This window comes from Pinus tabuliformis, chromosome Q (assembly GCF_031772625.1).
Source record: "Pinus tabuliformis cultivar Carrire ecotype Pingquan chromosome Q, CPIR1, whole genome shotgun sequence".
Taxonomy (NCBI): domain Eukaryota; kingdom Viridiplantae; phylum Streptophyta; class Pinopsida; order Pinales; family Pinaceae; genus Pinus; species Pinus tabuliformis.
In genome coordinates this window covers 50,911,844-50,934,765 of record NC_142296.1, presented here as the reverse complement: position 1 = coordinate 50,934,765, position 22,922 = coordinate 50,911,844, and the positions used below count along the sequence as shown (strand labels likewise).

Sequence of the window (22,922 nt, the reverse complement as noted above, 5' to 3'; positions counted from 1 at the left end):
AGAGAGAGTTTTGGCTGGAGGATCTTCTCCAGAGCCAAGAATACTTAGCAGAGAGGCAGAAAGACACACAGAGGAGGCAGCGCAGAGGGCAGAGAGGGTGATGCAGAGCCAGGAAGGGCTCATGCAGGCCCCATGCAGAGCAGCAAAACAACTTCCAGCGCAGAGGTCTAAATTTGCTGAAGGAGCTGGTGTTTCTGAGCTGGGAGGGTTGGAAAAGGCTCCTAAAGGCAGATCAATCCTCAGTTGGGCTGACGTAGTGACTTTGAGGCTAACACAAGGCCCATGCAAGGGTAGCACAAAAGTAGTCAAGGAACTCACAATTCAGCTGCCAAATCAGTCGAGATCAACAGTGTTGAGTGAGGTAATCTCACCAGTCTTTCTTGCCAAGTGATTTTCTCTGTAATTGGATTGTTGGGAGGGCATCGAGAGTTATATTCAGAATAATTCTACATAATAATAAAAACCCTCAAATCTACTGCATCGGTTTTCCTGCATTGGTTTTTTCCGAGGACATTTGTCCAAAAAATATTGTCACTTGTGTGTATCTTTCTCTATTGTTCTATTCTTGTTTTGGGAAAATTAATTAATTAAGTTAAGGTTGCAGTTGTATTAGCCTCGATGTTTGCTGTAGGAAGCAGTAAATAATTTGTTTTAGTAATTAACAAATAGGAGAAGTTTAATCAGTTGCTGCAGTAGCATATTCGGGTGGGCTTCTCGAATCTTCACATTGCCACTCTGCTACAGAACTCCCTGTCAGTGCTTAACTGTGCCCTTGCTCTGAATCGCTGCAGCTGGATGCTGAACACTCTCTGAGATGTATCTATCTGCATCCCCATCGACATCCTCTTGTAATCTCTCGTTGGTGAACCAACGGCCATGATTAAATCTCCATCAACGACTAATATCATCTCAAACTCAATCCGTGTGAGTTTCTAGAGCATTCTCACTTTTCCTTAATTAATTACTATTAATTAACCAGTTTTCCTAAGTTAGACTTAGGAAAAAATTAAATGATGGCTAATTAATTTAATTAAGGCATTTCACAAGCTTATCTCGCGAAACCTTTTATGGGTTTTGAAGATATCGTGTTCTTAGCCTCTCTGACACAAATCAAGACTAGAACACCTATCCGATGCTACAAAAACTAACTCCCAACCTTAGGCCAGCTACACTGCAACCTTTCTTGCAGTTGACCACCCTGTTTATTTGGGGTAGCTTCGGATGTGCTCTAGCCACGAAAATTGGTGGAGAGGCTAAAGCACATGAGATCTCCAATACCTAAAAATGGTTTGGGCAAAATCTAACCAATTTGGGACATATTAAAATAATTAATATTTTTAATGGAGTCCCTAAGTTTAAACTTAGGGAAAATAAAATATCAATGTGAATTAATATAAAACTGAGTTAGAATGGTCCAAAAGTCATGGATAAAACCAGATCTAATCTTAGCCATTGATTAGGGACTTAATCTCGGCCGTTGAGTTGTCAACGAGAAAAGTATAAGAGGAGGCTTGAGGGTCACTTGGAGAACACACCGAGTTGATCAAGAATTCGATTTTTTGGGGCAGGGCTTGCTGAGGAAATCGAGGGAGTGATCAAATTTGCAGCTGAGGGGCGGTGAATACAGACGCAGAGAGGCAGAGATGGTACTAGGAGCATCAGCGCAGAAGCCGGGAGAGAGGGACGCAGAGCCAGCTAGAGGCCACGCAGAGGCAGCCAAAAGCCATGCAGAGGCAGCCAGGAGCTGCGTAGTGCCTGAGGAGAGCCAGCGTGGGTGACGCAAAGGCTCCAGAGGTTGATGCAGGGCTAGTTGGGCTGACGCTGGGCCAGAGAGGCTAACGCAATCCCTAGAGGCAGACGCTGGGAGATTTCGTGGGGCAGATTGGAGCTGAGAGCTGTGGGATTGTTCATCCGGGGTTTTTAGCCGGAATATCTATCTCCGACTGAGAGGTACTACTGCCGAGAGCATTCTCTGTTGGGTGAGCCATTTTTGGCACCCAGATTGTATTCTAAAACTGCTTAATAATAAAACCCTCAGATAGCTGCACCGGTTTTCCCGCATTGGGTTTTTCCAAGGACATTAGTCCAAAAATAACGGTGTCACTTGTGTTCTTGTTTTTTTTTCCTTCAGTTGATGATTTATATGTGTTGAGCATGTACTTGTATTTATTTTCAGTATTTACATGGTAAATAACTTGTTAATTAACAAAACAAGTAGGAAGAAATAAATCAAAAAGTACATGAAGGATTTCTAACAGTTAGACTTAGAAATTCCAACACACCCCCGAGCTGGATCCAGGGTCTGAGGAAGTGCTTGCAAAAGGGAAGTTTACACGTCATTTGCTCATTTACCGAGCTTAATATGCCCACACAAGCTTAGACAAACATGGTCTCAAACACAATCACGGGAATTGGTGCCCAAAGTCACAGAGCACAAGCTCAAGGTTACCAAGCACCAACTCTAGGTTACAACTTGATAACCAACTCCAGCTTTGCCCCTGATCAATTATTTCATGCCTCCACCAATACATATGTCACCTCGCATGAATCTTGAATGCCTTCTAATAGTAGTCGGAACCAGTTATGTCAACGAGAAAGGACTCAAAATAAGTCCCCAAAATCTCTTGAAGAACCTCTCTCTCTGTCTAGCCAATTGTCTGTCTCAATCTACCTCTCTTGTTTTTCCTTTGGGCCCTCTTGTATCCTCTTGTGAGTGTGTCCCCTCCTTTTCTTCGCGTCCCAACAAGAAAAGTCCATGCTTTCCTCTGTACAATCCTATCTTTGTTAGGTGGCAGGCGGTGGCTTGCCACTTCCTCCCTCTTCTGGTGCATATGCACCTATTCACAGCACGCAATAAGTACCCAACAAGAAAGCAATAGGTGTAACCCACCGGCACACCACCAGTAACTGTGTCTTTTAATTCAGCTAATAGCGATGATAGCTTTAAGCAAAACAGATGGGCAACAAGCTTCTCTCGGACCGAGGATTGGTAAGGCTATCCAACCTTCAGTTGTGTTAATTAATTAAGAATAATTATCATATATTTAATCAGAGGTTCATCTAGTCATGGTCCTTCCACGTTGGCGTTACAATCACAACCATCATTACAATAAGTGAAGCAAAAAAACTTTTGATACGCAGAAAAATGTATATATAAAAATATGTATTATTGATTAATTCACAGATGATGATATTACAATTGCGGGTGCCTGGCTTATATATCGCCATGGACACCCTTTGGGGAAAGGGCATGATCTTATGATCGTGCCCTTTCATCTAATTTAACTGAAATTAAATAATAACCTAATTTAACTAATTTTTTACATAACATTGCCTTCCTCACGAAAGAATGCTTTGTCCTCAAAGCATATGCAACGACGGATGTTGTTGACAAAATGCTTCATTCTCCCAAGAAGCGTCTTCTTCGGTAAGTCCTTCCACTTGATTATATATTCCAAGATGATCAAGGTCCCACACTTTAAAAGGTCTTGGATCAATCTCTCAATTTCCTTTTTTTGGTGATGTGAATATCGGTATGGCTTGATGTTGACGGGGTCTGATCTTGCCTTGACTTCTATTGTATGCTCAATTTCCCTATTAGGTGGCATCTTCATAGGTAGGTCTTGAAATACTTTTTCATGCTTCCGAATCAGATCTTGTATCTCTGGTGACTCTTTTCTGGTCATATTTGCAGATAACATTTCTAATTGGTGACATTGTATTGCATAAGCAGGTGCTCTTCTTCGACTCAGCTTCATCATCTGAGATGATGATACAACTTGATTTTCTGGTGCTTGGAATCCGTGTAGCTTGTACTTCTGACCTCCCCATTTGAATTTTATAAATTGTACTTGATGGTTGGCGGCATAAGTACCTAAAGTTCGTAACCATTGGATACCTAAGACTACATCTACTCCTCCTAACGGTACTGTGAAGAATGGAGACTCTAGATTAAAGTCTTGAATCTGCAAATTGACCTTATGGCATTTCCCTACCTTTTCAATCTTCTTACCATTAGCTACCATCACTTTCATGTTTGGCAAGGGAAATGAAAAAATATTGAGTCTCTTTGCCACGGTTGCATCTAAAAAATTGTGTGTGCTACCCGAGTCGATGAGAACCACTATGTTGTTCTTCTTTATGTGTCCTTTTAATTTTAAGGTCTGAGGTTGTGATATACCTGTCATAGCTGATAATGACACTTGCGGAATACTTCCGTCATCTAATTCTGGTGAGAATTCTGGGGCGTCTTCTGTGTCTTCTATGTCATAATCTTCACTGTTTGAATCATTGGTTGCTCCACAATTATATAGGTTATTTGGTTCTTTTCCTTTAGCACATCTATGTTCGGGGTCCCACTTCTCACCACAACGCTTGCATTTACCCTCCTTTATTCTTTGCATTTCCACATTAGATTTTTCATCTTCACGACGATGCGGTGGAACATATCTTGTATTATTTGAGTCCACATACTGGGGTATCCTTTGTCTTGCATAAGTTTTTTCCGCTTTTGACCAAAATATTGGTTCGGATTTCTTTTCGGCTGTTTTTGCTTTTCGTCTTACTACTTCTATAGATGTAATGTCATGCATCTCAAGTTCTGCTTGTAAATGGGTTTTGAGTCCCGAGATGTATGACTGAATTAGACGAGATTCTAATAACCCAGGTACTCGTGTTACTAAGGTCTCCCATTCTTGAGTGTATTCGTCGACACTTCCTTTTTGTCATAGTTTGATGAGTTTTAAAAAGAACTCTTCTTCCTTTACACCTTGGAATCTTTTGAAGAATGCATCTTTAAATTTCCTCCAGCTAATGACATGTGTTGTCTTTTTCCACCACATATACCAGTTATATGCTTCTCCCTCCATTTTCATGGATGCATGTCTGAGCTTTTCGTCATCGTCAGTGATGTCATATATCTCAAAGTATTCTTCTGCTTTATTTATCCATGCAACATTGTTTTTTTCATTTCCATCGAATTTAGGCATCTCAACCTTTGCCCTCTTCTGGTATGTGGCTAATGGTTGAGCAAAAAAAGGGTGTTGATTAGTAAGGGTATCCCAAAGTTGCTTGTTTGTAAAGGCCGTGTTACTTGCTTCTTGGTGGGGTGCCGCTGATTTTCTTGGGGATTCAACCTTTTCATGAGAATCTGTTGACTTTGTTGAATCTGATGAGAGGTGTTCTTGATTCTCTTCACTTTCTTTTAATAGCTCTTCGGGTGTACAATTCGACCTTTTACACAAAAGTCTCAGCATTGTTAAGGCATCTCTGATGTTTACTTTTGTTTGGACATGTTGACTTTCCATCTTTATCTCTATTCGATTTGTCGTATCTTGAAGATTTTAGATTTTGTCTGCTTGCTCCCCAAGCTTGATCTCGAATTCATTTAGTCTTTTATTGACCTCATCGTGGTTGCTATTTATCTTATGCTCTGCATCCAACAATTTTTTTTGGAAATCCGCCATTGTCATTGTCGACATTGAGCGGGTTTGCGGGGGCGTGTATTTATTTGCCAGCTATAATATTTTTCCTCCCTCTTTTTTTTTTTCTCTATTAGCTAAAATAAATTTTATACATATAAATTTTAATCAATTAAAATAAATTTAATTAATTAAATTAACATATATATATATAAAACTTTTAATTAATTAAAATAAATTTAATTAATTAAATTAACTTTTTTATATATATAATTTTTAATTAATTAAAATAAATTTAATTAATTAAATTATATGTATTATATATAGTATATAATATAACTATCTATATATGTTATATATATTAAATGTCACGTTATATATATATATATATATATATATATATATATATATATATATATATATATATATATATATATATATAAAGTTATGTATATTAAAAATATATATTGAACGACTCTTTGTAAATAACGTTAAATGGTTGACCACGCTTCGAGCATATAACTCTTTGGATTTTACCGTGATGAACAGACACGTCCACTCACCGCAATGGAACCCGCAGCTATCACCGCAGAGGGTTAAACGTACAGCAGACGGGGGTAGCAGAGGCCGCAGTCTCTTGGGCAGACGGAGACAGCGGAGGGATGGGTAGAAAAACTACGATGGACTGTGGGCAAAAGCGGCAGTGACAGGTAGCGGAGGGAATACGCAGCTCGAGGTTGGTTAGTAATGCTGGTCAACTGCGCTGGCAGTGAAAACAGAGGTGGCGGAGGTGGATTGGGAGGGGTGCTGATGGATGACGCCACAGAAATGAAGATTGCTGATTGCCAGGCGAGAAGATCGTTTGCTCCGATACCAGATGAAGCAAAAAAACTTTTGATACGCAGAAAAATGTATATATAAAAATATGTATTATTGATTAATTCACAGATGATGATATTACAATTGCGGGTGCCTGGCTTATATATCGCCATGGACACCCTTTGGGGAAAGGGCATGATCTTATGATCGTGCCCTTTCATCTAATTTAACTGAAAATTAAATAATAACCTAATTTAACTAATTTTTTACATAACAATAAGCAAGGATAGAATAGGGGGATGTTACACTCATTTTTGCAAACTCTTGTAATTCTTTAAAATTGTGGAATGGTTTTCGTCTTTGTTCTTTTTCTTGTTATGATTATGGTTTTTGGACATATTTGTAAAAATTCTAATTTATTTCAGCATATAATTAAATCTATCCAAAGACTAATAACCTCTGCCATCGAGGAATTAATATGCTACATGAAGACAAGCAACTAGGGTTTCTTCTACTTGTTTGATCTTGCTTGCTGGTGAATCGATCCAAAGGTTTTGGACTGCTTCGAATGAAGGTTTCATTATTCCAAGGATTTTGTATTTCACCAGACACAAAGAATAGAGGTTAGAGACGCCAAAGATAGGTCGCTCCTAAGGAGGGTCAAAATTTTTGCAAGGTAAATTAAGCAACAGTGGGAGTGATTTCCTCCGAGACCAAACCCACTTCCTTGACACAAGCCAAGCCTAACGACTTAGAAGGGATTTGACTTCACATCCCAGCAAGAAGTAAGTTCTCAAGGCACGGGTATTCCAACAACCAAAAATATCTAAAAAAATTAAAATTCTCTTTTATTTTTCTATATTAGGGTAGGACTTTTTTTGTTGGTTATTATTGTTAGATCATTTTCAAATAGCTATTTAGTGGGAAAAAATGTCAAATTATAAGCTCCCACTTGGGTACAAATCTCATTTCCCATATTTTTACACTTGTATCTAGTCAATTGATTGCACATCTACAGGTGGAGCGGGTTTTTTCTTGCTGGACTTGCATCCTAAAGCCATCCAAAGCAAGTTCTCAAGGCCTACAGGTAAGCATCATGAGCTAGGACTTACAATTTTTAGCTCCATAATCATTTATTGTCATTATCTTATGAAATAGTTGAAATTTTTTTATTTTCCAACTGTAACAATTAACTATTTAAATTTTAACTATTTAAATTCTGGAAAAAATTCTAGGCAAGTGAATATAACCAGAAATTTGAAAGGGAAATTGCATTTTCACCGAAATGTTTTGATATAGAGGAGGCCCTTAAGCCTCTAAAGCACCCTCTACTCTTCCTGCACTTTAGGGTGATTTCTCTAGAGGTGTCTTACACACAATGGGTTGGCTGTAATAACAAATCAGTTTGTTGCCCCTGCGTTTTAATGCAGACTTCGCAGTCTGTCCAATAGAACAGCTAGTTGTTTTTACTTATAACTCTAAAATCGTGCACTCACTCAGAAAACTAATAGCATATTCGGTTAAAGTGTTCTCAGTAGACCAATATCCATAGGTTACATGCTATTTATCAAATGATTTGACTAATAATAAAAAAAAAATGTTAGAAACCTAATGTTTTTAATGTTTATTTATAGCAGGATAGCAACCAAGCAGAGAACACCTTCACCTATTTGACTCTGTTCAAGGCACTGGTCATATATCCGGAGCAGTGAGGAATATTCGAAGAAACGTCCCTTAACTGTTTAAGGTGCATCAAGCTTAAAGAGTGGGGAAAGGGCCAAGGTGACAGTGGATCCTCGCGCTGCAAGTACCAATCCAGTGAGGTTGTTGGGACCTTAATAACCCTGCTAATCAGATCAGCAACAAAGTATAAACCCAATCCATCCTTCATAGATGAATACCAGGTTCTTGTTATATCGTGAACGTATTCAAACAGAATTTTTTTTACGTCATCAAGATTTTGGTCATACTTTCATTTGATTTTTAATCTTCGTTTTTACTTTAATTTTATGTTTAATCTTAGTTTTTACTTCTTTTCTTTTTATTATGTTTAATGTAGAAATAAAACAAGGTCTCATAATGAGGGTTTCATGTAGTTTAGTTCAATTATTGAATGTTGAAATGTATGAACTAATTATTGTATTTGAACAAGGATTACTTTGTAGATATTCTTGCTTATTTTAAGTATCTTTAAATTAGAGGCCTAATAAAAGTACATAAACACATGTTATAAACCTTGACTAAGGCCAACCTAATTTTAAATATTAAATTAGTTTGTTTATACGTAGGGTGAAAGTGTTTATAAATCACATTAAAAATATTAATATGTTTGATATATATATAACCAAAAAAACTATTGCAACAAAAATATTATTATTAACTTTGGTTTGAATCCAAGGTCATGATAAAAGAACATAAGCCTTCAAGAGTTTCTATCATTTACAACCAAAATATACCACAATTTTTCTAAAATTAGGTATGCAATGAAAATCTGGAGGAATTGGCAACTGAGAACCACATGATACAAATCTTATTTTTAAAATTTATTAAAAGTCAATGCAATCTAACAAACTTTGTAACACACTACAACCATTGATAAGTATTGGGACCTAGCATATGTTGAACATATTCCTTTGAGAATCAATCTAGGTTGTTAATTAAAAAAATTAAAAAAAGAGTCAAAGATCTTCATCCACCTTAAGTTGAAATAAGAAGACTTCGACAATTAAATGAAATTGTATTGTTCTATTTTATTTTTATTTTTTTAATTGTCTTTAATCGTGTTATTTAAAAATATCTCAAACCATATTATGTTCATGATCACAATGATTCATCTACACTAAGATCAATATGGTCCACCGACCTTAAGAAATAGAAAAATAAATCATAGTATATTATTTCTATTCTCTATGAGAAAAAACAGAAACCTTCCCAAATCACCATTGTTTTGTTGCCTATTTGAAAATTGGAACATACTTTAAAAAAAGGAGAGAATCTAATAAAAAATTAATTACTTCCTCAAAGTGTCTTAATTTTTTTTCTTTTAAATTTAAAAATTACAACATTTTATTTTTTATTATTATTTTAATTTTTAGTAAAATTAATTTTTATCAAAATTATTTAATATTTTATCTATAAATTAAAAATAAATAAATATTATAAAAACCCATAGATTTATTTTAAGTTTTTTGAACTTTAATAAACCTTAAAAGTTCTAATAAAATTAAATGACACATGTCACTTTATTAATTTATAAAATAAAATAAAAAAATTAAAATTAAATGACACATGTCACTTTATTAATTTATAAAATAAAATAAAAAAATTATCAATCCTTCCTGTGTGTTTCTCCCCCATGGTTTTCATGTGCATTTATCGTGAAGTACGTCTTCTCTAGATGAATGATTTCTTGGGAGAGACTACAATTCCACAATCTTTTTTTAGCGATTACCTTTTTTTTGGTTTATTTATTCTCATTTAAATTATACAAAGTGTGTGAGGCATGTCAGCGATAATTTGCGAGATAATGACGAATGGTGGGGATCAACGCCTAGTTCTCTGTTCCAAGAAATTTAGTCATTCTGACTATGTGGTACAATATAAATAGTGAGGTATATTATGGCAAATTGTACATTATTAATTAATAGTAAAATATATTTGCTATCATTTATTTTATTTTTTGAAGTATGAAAAAAGTATGATTTATATTAATATAAGTGATATTTACAAATAGTGTTACTATAAAGAGCAATATCATGTTTTGTAGCTGGAGAGATTGCTATAAGATAAGAAGCTGATCAAGGTCATCAGGGTCATCGTAAAAACATAGAAAACTCAATTCTCTGGATCATGATTCGGATCAAAAAGATAGACAGATAGTGAGGAGCAAAAAAACACAAAAATGTACTGGATCCATCACCCATAAGAGTCAGGGGATAGACAACATACCTCTATGAGAGAGCAAAAGGCAATAGAATATTAAGGAAAGCAGGAATCAGTGGAAAGCTAGGTACCTGGAATGGAGAAATCTTCTATCAAATATATAGAGTCTTGAAATTGTACCTCCATTTTCCATATACCAGGATCTATTGTAAGGCCCTTCTTTGATAAGTTGTCTGCCACAAAATTCAGAGACCTGTCCACATGGCTGATAGTAAAAGATGGAAAATTGTTCCATAACATTTTTATCCTATTAATCCATCCTGAAAGTATGGGGTTCTTGTTATTAACTTCCCTGTAGCCAGACCTATTGTATTTTTAGAATCCCCATATATCTGCAGCAATTGGATATTCAGGAAGGAGGAAAACTGTAAAAGACCCACTAAAGCCATTGCCTTGGCCTTATTATTTGTCCCACAACCACCATGCCAATATATAGAGTAATGAAGATCTTCGGACATCGATATAAAAACACCACATGCACACATGCCTCTTTGTGCAGCTCCATCAAAAAATGCCCTTGGATAACCCATCGACCGCATAGTATGGATGCCTGAATTGTGGGATTTGCCTGAAGACCATTTTTTTGGAATAGAAAAATACATCGAAGTGATCTGTTCTAACAGAGGCAAATTTGTATCTTTCCCCTCACGGAATATGGCATTGTTCCTTTTCTTCCAAACTGTCCAGAAGAGCAATAGAGGAATTGATCTATGAGAGACTTTCTGCGAGCTCCACCAGCTTATAGCCACTTTGACATCTGTGTGTTCTACTAGATGAAAACCAAAGAAAACTGCAAGATCCTTCCACAACTGATAAGTATATCTGCAAGTGAGAAAAATATGATTGTTGCTATCTTCCCCATTTTTACAAAGAAGGCATATACTAGGACCAGACCAATTCCTTTTTTGGAGATTTTCCCAGGTTAGAATTTTGTTATGAAATACAAGCCAGGAAAAATGGATTATTTTGTTAGGCACCCCAGTTTTCCACAATGATGAGGGAAAGATGAATTGAAATGGAAGCGGAATCGACCTTGCCAGAACTAGATAGATATCTTTGACCCTTAATTCATCCCAACTCTTAACACCTCTCCATGTAAGATGATCCTTTCCATCAGAATTGCATATTCCAGAGCCCCTTATTGTTATCATAATACTGGCCCACTGTTGTGCATAAGCTTGACTAAGGCCCAAAGAATGAAAATTCTTCCATATTGGAATGCCTCCCTGCCATTCTTCAATTAGTTGATTCCAAAAAAAGATCCCAGATCTATGTAGAGCCATAATGATAGATTGAGGGATGTTAAAATCCACCCCCAGACCATTACATGATAAGAGGTGAAAGAATTGAATTAATAGTATTTTAGAAAAATGAGTTTAAATATGGTTTTAAAATAATAAATTTTAATTTATAATGTTAAATTTTGGCAAAGTTTCATAAATTTTTAAACAATTTAGATTTAATGTCAACGTAAATTTTTTTTAATATGTTATTGCTGCTGCAGGGAATAATAAGAAATACATGTAAAAAAGTGACATGTAACTCAAATGGTTTACATGGTTTTAATATTTAGTGTATTGTACTTTCATTTTGCACTTTGTTTTCCTTTCAATGTATAGTTTAAAATAAGAAAAACACATAAAAAGCTTGTAACAACATAATTCCAAAACAAACTAAGCTTAACAAACTATTTAGAACAAACCTTCTTACTCTAATCTCATGTTGTACTTTGCACAAGAAAAGCAAATGGAACAAAGAGGAACTTTAGGGGCTATAAATAAACAGGGTATCTTCCTACCTTTTTTTCAACTTAGCTTCAAAGGGCACCAAGATGTTGATGGCATAATCACCATTTTCACAAACCAAGCAGCCTAGATCTATCTTAACTTCAGATCTATCAAGTATCCAGAGAGATCAACTATCTTAGATGCAAACCTCTTTTTTGAGTGCAAAACTTGAAAAAAAGTTTACACCTCAAGAGATTTGATACATCTTAGTTTGGTAGATCTAGAGTTAGGATGGATCTAAGTTGGCTTAATTATTAATAACTAATAATTATAATTAATCATTTTATTTTTTTACTTTATTTATTTTATTTTTACTTTTATGTAATTTCATAGGGTCAAAATGTTTTAATTAATAATTTTATTTTATTTTTTTATTTTTATGTAATTTGACTAAGTCAAAATGTTTAGATAACATAACATAACAGCACATTACAACATCTTTTCTATACTAGGCTGGAGAGTGTCTCTTTGTGCAAAAATTAAAATAAAAATAAAGTTAAAGAAATATATGTTTATTAAATATTTTGATTGTGAAATGAGAGATGGTTTTTTGGCATGTCATATTGATGGGCCATAGGCCATGGTATTGGCCTATGGTACTGTAACAAAACCTATTTACAAGTTAATAATATCCATGGTAAAGTGGGGGTGAATATCCATGGTTAAAAATCTTGTTATATTGCAAGTATTAAATTTTTATGTGCTTATTAATGAAATTTAAATATGGTTATAAAATTATTATTTTAATTTATATGGTAAAATAGATCTTAATTTATAACTACTATTTATATCTTATATATTTTAATATGATAAAGGGTTTAGATATATCTCAAAACTAATTATAATCTTTTTGCTTTTAGATTTAATTAAAAAAATGTTATAAAATTAAATTCAAAGAAAATATTTTGATTGTGAAACAAGAGAGGGTTTTTGGGCATGTGGTATTGATGAGCCATGGTATTGTAACAAAGCCTATTTACAAGTTAATAATATCTATAGTAAAGTGGGAATGAATATCCGTGGTTAAAAATATTGTTATATTATAAGGCTACAAGTATTAAAGTTTTTATGTGCTTATTAATTAAATTGAATATATGGTTACAATATTATTACTTTAATTTATAAGATAAAATGGATGTTCACTTATAGTTATTATTTATATATTTTAATGTGATATGTATATTATGGTTTTTAACAAGTTAATTATATCTACAGTAAAGTAGGAATGAATATCCGTGGTTAAAAATATTGTTATATTGTAAGGTTACAAGTATTAAAGTTTTTATGTGCTTATTAATTAAATTGAATATATGGTTACAATATTATTACTTTAATTTATAGAGTAAAATGGATATTGACTTATAATTATTATTTATATATTTTAATGTGATATGTATATTATGGTTTTTCTTATCTAAAAAATTATTCATAATTTGATTAATAAAAACAAAATTACAAAATAACAAATTGAATTTTATTATTTTTATTACTTTTAACTTTTTACAATTTATTGTTTAGAAATCCTTGCAATAAAAAATAAAAAGAAACAACCATCTCACATTCAAACTTCAACATTCCAACTTGAAGTGCTTGCATTCTTGAAAGCTTAACTTGCACTCATATCCATCATTAAAATTAAATATAACTCTCTCATATATGACATTGAAAAAAATGCGAAATCGTCGCATGTCCTTCTTTTGAAATAAAGTAAAATAAAATTAACATAAACGTTTTGGTAAATATAATAATAATAATGAATCAAACTATATTTTGCAAAGCTTACTTGAAGACTATTGCATTTGACGAAGATGCGCGCTTCCAGTCAACATCAATTGGTAAAGTTAGCAAGTAGTCAGTGTTCAAAGCAGAACTCAATTGTAAATCTTGGGTTGATAGTTCTTGAAATTCAGCATTTCGTAAAAGCTGCATGAAGTTCCGCTGGAATCGAGTTTCCGAATTAACTCTACACACAATAAACTAATTTTTATGGCCTAATATGAAAGTAAAGCTATGGCGAACTAAATTTCAGTAGTAAATCAATCTTGAGAACTCAATTCAAGATTAACTAGATTTCTTGAAAATGTTGGTATGATGCTTTTGTCCAATACAACAATGGCCCAGTAAAAGTCAACAATGGCCTCCTAAAAGTCATTGGTTAGTTCAAAAGTTCCACATGAATGAGAAGTTAAATTTTTATAACAGGAATGATAGGAATACAGTAGCAACTGAAATACTTGCATAAAAGAAAGGAAATTAACGAGAAAGTGTACAAGCATAGAAGGGATTGTGTAACCATACATATCTTATACACTATATTTTGTTAGATTATATAAGACTACAAAACTGGAGAAGAGAAATCATATTTGACTAAGTTTCCGAAGGTACAAATATAAAGTAGAAGTTACACAAGTGATCAAATGAGAAAAGGATAAAATGTAATAAGGTACAAGAGGGAAAAGCCAAAAATATGATTGTCTCATCAAGGGAGTAGGTCAAGGGTACTGTTGACACCAGATTTGCCTTCGTAAATAAGTGTTAGTTTCAAACGTGTTTGGGGACATCATCTGAGGTGAGCTCAATGTTTCATTGTTCACAATTCTGCATTAACTGTTCATGAGTACCTTATTTATATGGATACATTGTTTCAAAGATTTGTTCCAGCCTTATCTTATTCCAGAGTTGTATTGTCTGAGTTTCTTTAGGAGCCTTAAGATCAGTATTTCAGTGAGCTCACACATCCTATGCTATTATTAGTAAATTTTTCGGTTCAAGCTTCCAATGTTCTAGTTTTAGCAGTTCTTCCTATGAAATTCAGCATGCAGATTGAGGAGCATGAATGTGGCTGGAGGACAGTCAAATGGGCGCTTTCAGATTCATGATGGGTTGAATGAAATTCAAATGAAATCCCTCTGGCATGGAAAAACGTTCCAAAATTTGAGAGTGACTGTTTTGATACTTCCCGGCACATGTTGATTTTTGGTAGCATCAGATGTGCTTTACCCTTGAAATTTGGAGGAGAGGCCAAGGCACGTGAGATCTCCAAAACCCATAAATAGTTTTGAAAAATTCCACCCAGATGAAGAATTATTAAAATAATTATTATTTTTAATATGTTTCTAAATCTAAACTTAAGAAAATAAAAATATTAATGGGTATTAATAAAAATAAGGGTGAGAAGCTTCTAAGAGACGAAGATAAAGTCTATATTAATCTTAGCCGTTGATTAGAGACTTAATCTCGGCCGTTGATTCATCAACAAGAAAAGTATAAGAGAAGACTTGAAGATCATTTGGAGACACAACGGTAGATACTCAGCATCTCAAGGAAAATCAATTCTCAAGAGGAGGAGATCGATTTCAAAGGGAGAGTTGGAGGGTGGAAGAAAAGGAAGGCATCAGTAGCAGTCAATGACTGAGGAGGAGGTGACGCAGGGACAGTGAGAGACAGCGCAGAGAGAGACGCAGTCCAGAGGGAGACGTAGCCCCCACGCAAGATGACGCAGAGGGATGCAGAGCCACGCTGAGCCATGCAGGGTAACGCAGAGGTGACGCAGGAGTGGGAGAAGGGTCTCCAAAGTGTCAGATAGTTTCACAGGGAAAATCTCAAGTGTTTTCCTTCAGTTTCTCTATAAAATCATTCCTTGTAAAAGCGATTGTTGCTGAAGATTAATAAAACCCTCATCTACTGTATCAGTTTTCTCGCATTGGGTTTTTCCAGGGACAGTGGTCCAAAAACCACTGTGTTTATGTGATTGGTTCTTGTGCGTGTATTTTTCTCTATATAATGATTGTGATAACTGCAATAGAATTCATTTTAATATTCACTGAAGGGATTTCGTAAATAACTTATTATGAAGAATATGTAGGTGAAATAAATCAATTGTTGTAGTAGAATTTCAGTTTCGAAATTTTCACATGGTATCAGAGCAACGATCCGCAACAGGAGAGAAGAATCGACTACGGGTCAAGAGCATGATGCAGAGGCATCAACTCAAAGGGACTCACGCAGATTTCCAGAAGAATGCACAAGGGACGTGGATCACGATTATTCTATGTTAGCTTCCAAATTAGAAGAAGAAGTCGCTTGCCTAGCAAGCTCTACCTCCTCTGAGGTTTGGTATATAGACAGTGGAGTTTCTTGGCATATGACATGAATTTGAGAAAGTTTTTCAGATTATCAAGAAGAAAGAATGAATTTTCAGATCACCATGTGATCCGAATTGGATCCTTGAAAATTATCAAAGTTTCTATGACTGTTTCAAACTATGTTAGACTCTAAAATCTTGTGAATAACGAGCTATCAAGAAGGACCTATGGACAGTGGCAATTGTAGCCAGCACGAAACAATGAGGACCCTCAGTCAAAGCGCGCTAACCGTTGGCCCATGGAGTCCGCGCAGTGGCGCAAACTAGCAAATAGGGAGTCTAGAACAAAAAACAGAGGTCGTTTCTGATGCGTGATTAGGATAAAAACCTCATAGAAAGAAAAGCCCCGGCACCTGGTCATGTGAAAAACAGGGAAAACCGTGGGAAAAGCGCTAAAACCAACAAGCGGTCCCGTGCTCCAAAACCGGCGGAATATCGGAGGCATTTCGGGCGGTAAGCAGGTTTGGCAGAGGACCGAGCGATGCCATACATTGAATGACGCGTGTCCGGCGGATGAGAGAGAAAACCGCTCTCATCGCAGGGTAACGGTCGAGCAACTCACCCATGCGATAAAAGTGATGACCGTAGGATCTGGAGGCCCCAGATCAACGACGAAGGTTGCACCCGATGGAGGACCGGATTTGACGAAAGAATAGGCTGAGGCATATGAAATTTGGGGTCCGACGTGACCGATGAGCTGGCAGATGAATCATTTCATGGAATAACCGAAATAACGACCGTTCGAGGAAAAGTTGGCGCCCAGTTCGTAAGGAGACAAGTGGCCACCTCTCTATGAAACGTTACATAGTGGCGATGACACAGAAGCAGGGAATTCCAGCGGACAGAGGCAGGCGATCCGAAGAGCCAGAAGAGGAAGCGAACAGTCAAGGGACGAATTGGCTTTAAGCCACGAACAGACAGAGAACAGAGAGGAGACAGAAGAGACAGAATAGAGAGTGAAGCAAGAAGCAGAGAATAGAGAAGTCAAGCTGACCTACAGAGCTAAGGCAGCATCGAGCAGACAGAATCAAGAAGGCTTGAGAGGTTCAAGCAATCCCTGTGAGGATATCTGTCGGGAACTGAGTACCAAATTGGACTCATCCCATTAAGACCAGTTGAGGTCGAGACTTGGTAAGGGGGAGTCTGTGTACTCTAGTGGCTTGGGGAATCCAAGTACCACCCTACTAAGCATCATCTGTTACAGGAGACTCAAATTGAGCTCCTCATTGTAAAAACTTTGCTTAAAGACACAATAAAAAAAGGCCACCACTGAAAAGTTGGGCCAGGAGACGTAGCCTAGGAGGATTGGGTGAACTCCTTATCAATTTGTTGTGTTTTTGCATTTGCTTGTTGTGTTTCTCTTACTGTTTTCCAATGCTTGTGTATTTCGCAATCTTATCGATCCGTTGCTTAAAATAACAGTCACACCAGCACGAGTCTGTAATACCTATATTAATTAACTGAGATCATACATAAGTGATTTTCAGATCAAGTGGTATCAAAGCTATAGGTTGTTAAGGTTAGACAAGCTTGTACTGGATTTAGCTGTTGAATGCTAACTAGATCAAAGCTCAAATTAGGAGAAGGAGAGTTGGTCGAAACTAATCCTGAGATTGGAAGAGTCTATCCTCAGAAGATAATGTCAGAGGAAGGTTCTGTGGGGCCAGACCCTCAATTTATAGATAGTTTCCTGGCCATAAGGTCCATGGTAGAGGAAATGTATAAGGACTTTAGAAAACATAAAGATGAAGATTCATCAGGCTCCAAACAAGATAAAGGAGAAGAAGAGTCTCTCCTCCATGACCACTCAAAAGGCAAGGGGAAAGAAGAAAACTTTCTCACACCTCCTAATAGCCTTGAACATAAAAAGAAGACATCTTTGATTAAACTAGATGTTAAATTTGATTTACCAATATATGATGGAGAGTTGAATGCAAAAAAGTTGGACAATTGGATCAGACAAATTGATGTTTATTGCAGAGTGCAGAGTATCGATTCAGATAAGAGCAAGATTCAGCTGGCCAGCCTATGCCTTGGAGGCACTGCCTTGGTTTGGTGGGAAGGCAGGACCCAAGCTGACATGAAGAGACATGGTAAGACTCTTTCTGTCTGGAGTGAATTTGTTTCTACAATCAAAAAGTAGTTCTATCCACTGGCCTACATGCAGCAAGCCATGATGAGCTAGCAAACTCTTCGTCAGTTGAAAGGGCAAAGTGTACAAGGTTACACCCAAGAATTTAGGAAGAGAGCTTTGATTCTAGGAATCTCATTAGACTCACCTGAGACTCTGTTGAAGTACATCGGTGGTCTACACAGCTACATGAGGCACACTATCCTCATGTTTAATCCCACTAGTATAGATGAGGTATCTGTTCAAGCTACGCATCTAGAAGCTAGAGGAAAGAATGGAAACCCAGAAGTTGGGGGATCATCCCAACCCACTGCAAGCAAGAATAAGGAGAAAAGAAAACAGAAATGGAAAGCAAGGAAGGCCAATACTGCACAGAAAAGCAAGTCTTCATGCACTCATTGTAAGAAGGATGGGCATGATGATGAGCACTGTTGGATTTTGCATTCGGAGCTGAGACCTAAGAAGTTCGAGGGCAAGAAGAAGAAGACTGCTGCAGCTATTCAGAAATATTTGGGGTCGGACTCAGGAGATGAAACAACCATTGCAGCCACAGGTATAAAAGGTAAGAATTATGAAGCATCTACTAGTAATTCTGCACAATCTACTATTGATGAAGAAAATGAGAGAAAAAGACATGAGCTTTTCCATATTCGAGCTATTTCCAAACATCAAAAGATTGATACTTTGTTTGATAGTGGTTCACAAGTAAATTTAATTTCTGAAGCAATTGTAACGAAGTTGGGATTACTGACTACACCTCACAAGAAACCATACGCATTATGATGGTTAAATGATAAAGCACAACTACAAGTGACTGGACAATGCAAACTCAAGTTTTCTTTTGGGTCAGCATTTGTAGATGAGGTTGAGTTAGACATAATTCCTTTAGATATATGTGGAATTGTTTTAGGAAGTCCTTACTTGTATGACAGAAAAGCTATTTTCTATAGAGCTGAGAACAAGTATCTACTCGTTAAAGATGGAATCGAATACTTTGTAAGAGCTCATAAGCTCAAGAATAATTACACTCTCATAAACTCAGGGCAGATGAAACGAATGATAAATTCATGCAAACAATTTTTACTGATGGTTGTAAAGGAAAAGAAACCTGATAAAACCAATGTATTTGAGGGCTGTGATGCTAAACAGCAAGCTGATTTAGAAAAAGTTGTTTCAGAGTATGATATCTTGTTTCAAGAACCTAAAGGTCTGCCACCCAAAAAGGAAATAATGCATGAAATTAATTTGCAGCAAGACGCTCCATTGCCTAACATTGGAATGTACATGTTGTCCGCTTTAGAGAATGCAGAAATCAAGAAGCAGGTGCAGGAGTTGCTCGAGAAAGGGTTCATCAGACCTAGCACATCACCATGTAGATCTCCAATCGTTTTGGTGAGAAAGAAAGATGGTTCGTGGAGAATGTGCATTGATTACCGAGCACTGAATAAGATAACAATCAAAAATCGTTATCCCCTTCCTCGCATAGATGATCTATTAGATCAATTGAAAGAAGCTATTTATTTTTCCAAGTTAGACTTGCATAGTGGATATCATTAGGTCAGAGTTGCAAAACAAGATGCATGGAAGACTGCTTTCAAAACAAAGCAGGGATTGTATGTGTGGCTAGTTATGCCTTTTGGCTTAACTAATGCTCCTGCTACTTTCATGAGAATAATGAATGATGTACTCAGACCTTTTCTCGATGATTTTGTTATTGTATATCTGGATGACATTCTGATATTTAGCAAAACATGGAAAGAACATTTAAAGCATGTTAAGCAGACACTAGATGTTTTGAAAAGAGAAAAACTTTATGTTAAACTCTCAAAATGTGAATTTGACAAAACATCTTTGAATTATTTGGAACATATAGTAGGGGGTGGTGAATTGAAGATGGATCCCTCTAAGGTGGCAGTGACTGTAAACTGGCCTAAACCCAAATCTGCTACAGAAGTTAGGAGCTTCTTAGGAGCAGCACAATATTGGAGAAAGTTCATTTCTAATTTTTCCTTAATTGCAGCTCCCTTACATGCTTTAACAGGATTGAACAAGGTGTTTCAGTGGGGAGGTAAACAGCGGAAAGCTTTCGACACCTTGAAAGAAAAGATTAGTACAACACCAATACTAGCACTGCCAGATCTTCAAAGACCCTTTGAGATCCAAACAGATGTCAGTGACTATGCCATGGGAGCAGTGTTGATACAACATGGTAAACCCATATGTTATCATTCTGAGACATTTAATTCTGCAGTAGTTAACTATCTTACATATGATAAAGAATTGTATGCATTAATACAGAGTGTGAAAAAGTGGAAACATTACTTAATGGGCAAAGAAACAGTGATACATACTAATCATCAACCACTTCAATATCTACACTCCCAAACTAAGTTGCAGCAATCAAGACACTATAGATGGATGGGTTTTCTACAACAGTTTCAGTTAGTCATCAGATATAAAAAGGTCATACACAATAAAGTTGCAGATATGTTATCTAGACCCACTATAAATGCATCTACTATACTTAAGCATAATTATGTGTTACATGAGAGCTACATTGAACAATATGCTCAAGATATAGACTTTAAAGATGTATATGCAACTTTAAGTCAAGGCAAACGAGTAGAAGAATTGGATTATCATATTAAGGACCGACTCTTATATCATTGTGGGAAGCTATGCATTCCACAGACTGAAAGAGTAAAGATAATTCGAGAAGCACATACTTCTCTAATATCAGGTCACTTTGGGGTAAGTAAAACAGTTGCACAGCTGCAAAGGTTTTGTTATTGGCCAAAAATGAATGAGACAGTTTCTAGATATGTAAGAAGGTGTACTATGTGTGCAAAAAGCAAGCCCAGCAATAGAAAACTAGGCCTGTACACTCCATTACCAGTTCCTTCTCATCCTTGGGAAAGTATTTCCATGGACTTTGTTGGAGGACTGCCCAAATATAGGAAGGTCATGATTATCTGTATGTTGTTGTGGATAGGTTCAGCAAAATGTGTATTATGATGCCTTGTAATAAACAGATTACCGCTGAACAAACTGCAAAACTGTTCTTTCAACATGTATGGGTTCATTTTGGATTACCCACTTCCATTATATCTGATCGAGACATCCGATTTGTGGGAAAGTTTTGGTCAAGTCTGTGGGAACTAATGGACACCAAACTGAAGAAAAGCACAGCTTTCCATCCACAAACTGATGGCCAGACAGAAGTAGTCAACAGGACAGTGATCCAATTACTCAGGGGATATTGCAGCAAGCATCCTAAGCTTTGGGATGAACATTTGTGTTATGTGCAGCATGCTTACAACCGAGCCAAACATTCTTCCACACAAAGATCTCCTTTCGAGACTTGTTTTGGTTTCACACCAAGGTCTCCCTTGGATTTTGTCTTTGGTAAGGACACAACAGTTGAGGGACACAATGATGTGGACAGGGCAACTAGGTTCATTGAACAAATCCAAGAGATCCACCAGGCAGTACAGGAACAGCTGGAAAAGAGCCAGGCCAAATACAAGGCAAGGCATGACAAGCATCGGATGGAGCATAGTTTCCAAGTTGGTGATCAAGTTTGGCTATATATCAGCAAGGACAGGATGCAAGGTGAAGGTAAAAAGCTAAAGCCTATCAGGTATGGACCTTTCAAGATACTTGAGAAAATTGGTGAGAATGCTTTTCGCCTTGATCTACCAGCTTACATGCACATCTACTCAGTCGTAAATGCAGATAGCTTGAGATTGTTTGAACCTTCACTAATTGAGGATCCCGAAGAGCAGAGTCAATTGCCTTCTATTGATGACCTGCTACCTGAATATCTTAATGAATTGCAGGAAGACACAGTTCTGGATAGGAAGGTGAGAACAACGCGCAGGGGAGATGTTGAGTACCTCAGAATTGGGCTCAGGGGTTCAAAGCCAAGCAGTGCAAAATGGATAGAGATTGGACAGGTGAGAAAGTTGTATCCTCACTTAGTCGATGCTTGAAAACCAACTTTTGGTGGTCCAAAAGCTTTTTCAGTGGGAAGGCCGTGATCCAAATTGGATCCTTGAAAATTATCAGAGTTTCTATAACTATTTCAAACTATGTCAGACTCTAAAATCTTGTGAATAACGAGCTATCAGGAAGGACCTCTGGACAGTGGCAGTTGTAGCCAGCACGGAACAACGAGGACCCTCGGTCAAAGCGCGTTGACCGTTGGCCCATGGAGACCGCGCAGTGGCGCAAACTAGCAAATAGGGAGTCCAGATCAGAAAACAGAGGCCGTTTCTAATGCGCGATTAGCGCAAAGTGCATCGCAAGATAAAAACCTCAAAGAAGGAAAAGCCCCGGCACCTGGTCATGTGAAAAACAGGGAAAACCATGGGAAAAGCGCTAAAACCAACAGGCGGGTCCCGTGCTCCAAAACCGGCGGAATATTGGAGGCATTTCGGGCGGTAAGCAGGTTTGGCAGAGGACCGAGCGATGCCATACATTGAATGACGCATGTCCGGCGGATGAGAGAGAAAACCACTCTCATCGCAGGGTAACGGTCGAGCAACTCACCCATGCGATAAAAGCGATGACCGTAGGATTTGGAGGCCCCAGATCAACGGCGGAGGTTGCACTCGATGGAGGACCGGATTTGATGAAAGAATAGGCTGAGGCATATGAAATTTGGGGTCCAACGTGAC

The 22,922-nt window shown here is 36.8% G+C and overlaps 1 protein-coding gene across 4 annotated transcripts in view; it reads right to left on the bottom strand.

Moving 5' to 3' along the window:
- LOC149218258 (uncharacterized) overlaps positions 1-22,922 on the bottom strand; it is a 512,634-nt gene that overhangs the window by 403,876 nt on the left and 85,836 nt on the right. For 3 of the 4 annotated variants that reach the window (XR_016249149.1, XM_089383867.1, XM_089383869.1), the window contains exon 3: positions 13,752-13,931. The exons of the other annotated variant lie outside the window; for it this stretch is intronic. Coding sequence is in view for 2 of the 3 variants with exons in the window: in XM_089383867.1 (XP_089239993.1) it covers positions 13,752-13,931 (180 nt within the window). In the remaining variant the exon portion in view is untranslated. The remainder of the gene's footprint in view (positions 1-13,751; positions 13,932-22,922) is intronic. 4 annotated transcript variants of the gene reach the window in all.